This window comes from Elephantulus edwardii, unplaced genomic scaffold, assembly GCF_000299155.1.
Source record: "Elephantulus edwardii isolate Elephantulus edwardi_28Jun2011 unplaced genomic scaffold, EleEdw1.0 scaffold00035, whole genome shotgun sequence".
Classification (NCBI taxonomy): domain Eukaryota; kingdom Metazoa; phylum Chordata; class Mammalia; order Macroscelidea; family Macroscelididae; genus Elephantulus; species Elephantulus edwardii.
The window spans coordinates 12481234-12484959 of NW_006399785.1; the positions used below are offsets into that span (position 1 = coordinate 12481234).

Consider the following 3726-nt stretch of genomic DNA (forward strand, 5'->3'; position numbering starts at 1 on the left):
ATGCACCTTAGTCTCCAGAGAGACACCATTGCTCTTCAGTACTTTGGAGAGGTCCCTAACAGAAGACTTTCCCATCACAATACATCTTTTAATTTCCTGGACACTGATGCCAAGACTGTGGAGCCAAGCAGACTAAAGTTATTAACAATCTCAATCCCTTCACCATCCTTCCTGATGCTGCCAATTGGCCCAGTGGTGAGAATCTTGTGGGTTAGGACTCCATAAACACAATCTTTACTGCATTCAACATGTTCTAATGGATTGTTGTGGGTGTTATCAAGCCAATGGTGGCTCATAGCCACCCTGTGAACAACAGATCAGACCATTCTGTACCATTGTTCCCATCTCTGACAAGCTCACGCCCATTCCCACAGTTACCATGGAAACCTATCTTGTTTAAGGTCACCCTCTCTTTTGCTGACCCTCCATCCTTCCCAGCATGATGTGTTTTTCCAAGGACTGGTCTCTCCCGACAACACACCCAAAGGATGTGCCATCAAGTGTCACCACCCTTGCTTTTAAGGAGCACCCTGGTTGCATTTCCCCAAGACAGATTTGTTTGTTCCTGTGGCAGTCCACAGGATTCTCTCCAACTCCACAACTCAAAGGTATTGGTTCTTCTCTCATATTTCTCTATTGTCAAGCTTTCAGATGCACAGAAAATAATAGAAAAGGCTGTGGCTTTGATCAAGTGCAACTTAGTCCTTAAAATGATATCTTTGCTGAAGTATTGATTTTCATCCAAATTATCCCAGTTTTGCAGCATCCTTACAGTTTTGGGGACCCCATCCTCTTCTGGAATAGCAGTGGCTGGGGGTCTTAAGTTTCTTTACACCCTTGCCAACACTTCTTTCCTCATCACTGCCACAGTAGTAGGGTTGAGATGGTTTCTCATTGCCGTCTTTACTGGCTGGCGAGTTCTTCGTTCATGATCTTCACAGAGTTACTACTTTAAAGAGAGATGGTGGCTAAGCTGGCACTCAGCTCACCATGCCGGCCGGCAATGATCAATTTCTTGTGCATCGGAAAGTCCAAGAGTGAACGTTGTTGTTGGCTATCAAATTAAACCCTAATCCCAGCTGATCCTCAAGTGGGTTATTGGAGGCTGTAAATCGCATAGAATGCCTGGTTTCTCTGAAGGATGGATTCTAACTATACGCCTTTGGGCTGGCGGCATGATTTCTTAACCACCAGACCACCCGAACACCTATGGAAGACCTAAGAAGAAATGAGGCCTTAGGGCTGTGGTACTGGAGAAGAATATTGACTATACCAGACAATTTATAAATCTGTCTTGGAGGAAGTACAACCAGGACGTTTCTTGAGGCAAGGAAGGTGAAACTCTATCTCCTATTTGGGCAGGTTCTAAGGAGGTGCCAGTTCTTGGAAGAAGACATCATTCTGCAAAGGTAGAGGGTCGGTGAAAGAGAAGAAGTCCCTCAACAAGCTGCACTGACACAGTGACTACCACAGTGTTGGAAATTGTGAGCATAGATACAGGTTAGGACAAAGCCCAGACCTGTTGTTCAAAGGGTGATTGTGAGTCATAGTGAATGGAGAGCAACTAACAGCAAGACCGTAGTGCGGAAATGAATGTTACAGGGAGGAAAGAGCAGTGCGCAAGTCTTTAGTCAGGGACTTTGTCAAATTTTTGAGGAGCAGTGATATCAGTTTGAGGACTAAGGTGCGCCTGTTTCAAGACCATGGTCTTTTCAGTCACTTGCTATATATCTGAGAGCTGCGTGGACAATGAATAAGGATGTAGAAGAAGAATTGATGCCTTTGAACTGGAGAAGCATTTGTTCTATCAAAGCACAAACAGATAGGTCTTGGAGAAGGTGCAGTTAGAGTGCTCCTTAAAGGCAAAGATGATGAGGCTTTGTCTCTCACACCCGGGGCTCGTGCTAGATGAGATTATTCCTTGGGGAAGGAGCTCATGCTTGGGAAGGTGAGGGAAGGCGAAGGAGAGGAAGACATTCAACCAGGTGGATTGACACAGTGACTGCAGTAATGGGTTGAGAGTGTCTGAGGTTGTGAGGATGGGACAGGACAGGATAGGGTTCAGATCTGTTGTTTATACGGTTTATGAGCTGTATTCAAGGGCACCTAACAACAACAAACAAGAGATGTATAAAAGGTTGAATGAAAACCCAATTTGCCTTGTAAAACATTCACCAAAAATCTCAATTAAAAAATGTAAAATGGCAATGTGTGGAACTGTTCAAACCTTTTGAAGATAGAGCACTGACTGGCTATGACATACTTACCGCGGTGGCCTGGGGATCACTGGGGCAGACGTTAAGGAGTTCCTGAGGCGGGTTTAAAGGCTTGAGATAGCGAGTGATAAAAACTGTCTTCCCACTGATGTCAATTACTGTTGAAAGGCACTGGCGTCTTGGAAACTTCAAGGCACATTCAGCTTGAAACTTCTCTGCTGCTTGGAGCAACTTCTCATCTTCCTGAGACTCAAACTTCAAAGAGAAAGACGCCCAGAGATTATAGGTGGTTACAGGGGACACAATAGCACACACTCAGATTTCTCACTAATTAAATGAACAGTCTGGGAGGGAGGAGAGAAGGACTCCTCACAAACCCACCACATGCTGAAGACCCGGCAGTTACATAATTATATGTGTAACTTAAACGTGAGGCTGATTCCATAAATACTAGCAATAAATCCATCAGGACTAAAACAAATAGTTAAGAGATGAGTAGTCATATGGAAACTATTATCTTAATAAGGGAACAAATAAAAAATTGAACCATGTGAACTCATTGCTGTGGCTCAACTTTCAAACAATGGACAGGTCTTTCAGGTGAGCAGTAACACCTGGGGATACACATTCCTTAGAACAATCAGCCACAGGAGATCCAAAGGGCAACATGAGCTCAGGAGACAGGAAGGGGTGGGCCAGTAGGACAAATGGAAACTGGAAACACAAGGGGGGATTGGGAAGAGTGCTGTCACATCTTGGGAATTGCCATCAATGTCACGGAACACAATGTCTCTGACTGCTGAATGTAAAAGCACTTTGCTTTGTAAACTTACACCCAAATCACATTGAAAATATGATGTGTGGCGCATGATTGATGAGACCATGCAATACGTGCTGCACTGTTGCTTATATTATTGTAGTCTAGCATTATGATATCTCAAAGGCAAAACTTAAGGAACTAAGGCTAAAAAAGGTAGCAGATTTACAGCAATGTGGGGAGGTGTTAGTAAGTTTCAAACTTACTAGTTTTTTCCTTTTTTTAAAAATAGTTTTAGAACTATAAATAAAGCTATTTTAGAAATAGTGTTATAACTAATACAAGTGAAACTCTAGGGTTTTAAAAGAAAGCAGGACTGAAAATTTAAAGCGTTTCATCATTATTTTAAGTCATCCTCTGACCTGAGTTGAAATATCAATTCCTAGATTGTTAGGTCACTCAAAGCACACGAGGTCGGGAGGCCCATGAACGAGGTAAGGTATTGTACTGACAACCCAAAGTCACGGAGCTGGAATTTGCCAGCTGCTCCCTGAGAGCAAGGTGGACAGTCTCTTCCCGTTCTGTGTGATTAGCTGCCGCTGAAAACCCACCGGAGGGTCAGCTATGAGTCGGTCTGAACTTGATGGTACGCAACAAAGCAGCACGTGAAACAGAGGCCGTATTAATGACCTCTAGACACACGTTACCATTCCTTTCTCAAGCCATTGCTTGAAAATGGTAATAATTGTGCAG

General features: G+C 43.6%; 1 protein-coding gene across 1 annotated transcript in view; it reads right to left on the minus strand.

The window, feature by feature from the left end:
- Positions 1-3726, minus strand: part of CC2D2A (coiled-coil and C2 domain containing 2A) — a 158430-nt gene that overhangs the window by 14332 nt on the left and 140372 nt on the right. The window contains exon 31 of the mRNA XM_006884539.1: positions 2268-2471. Coding sequence (XP_006884601.1) covers positions 2268-2471 — 204 coding nt within the window. The remainder of the gene's footprint in view (positions 1-2267; positions 2472-3726) is intronic.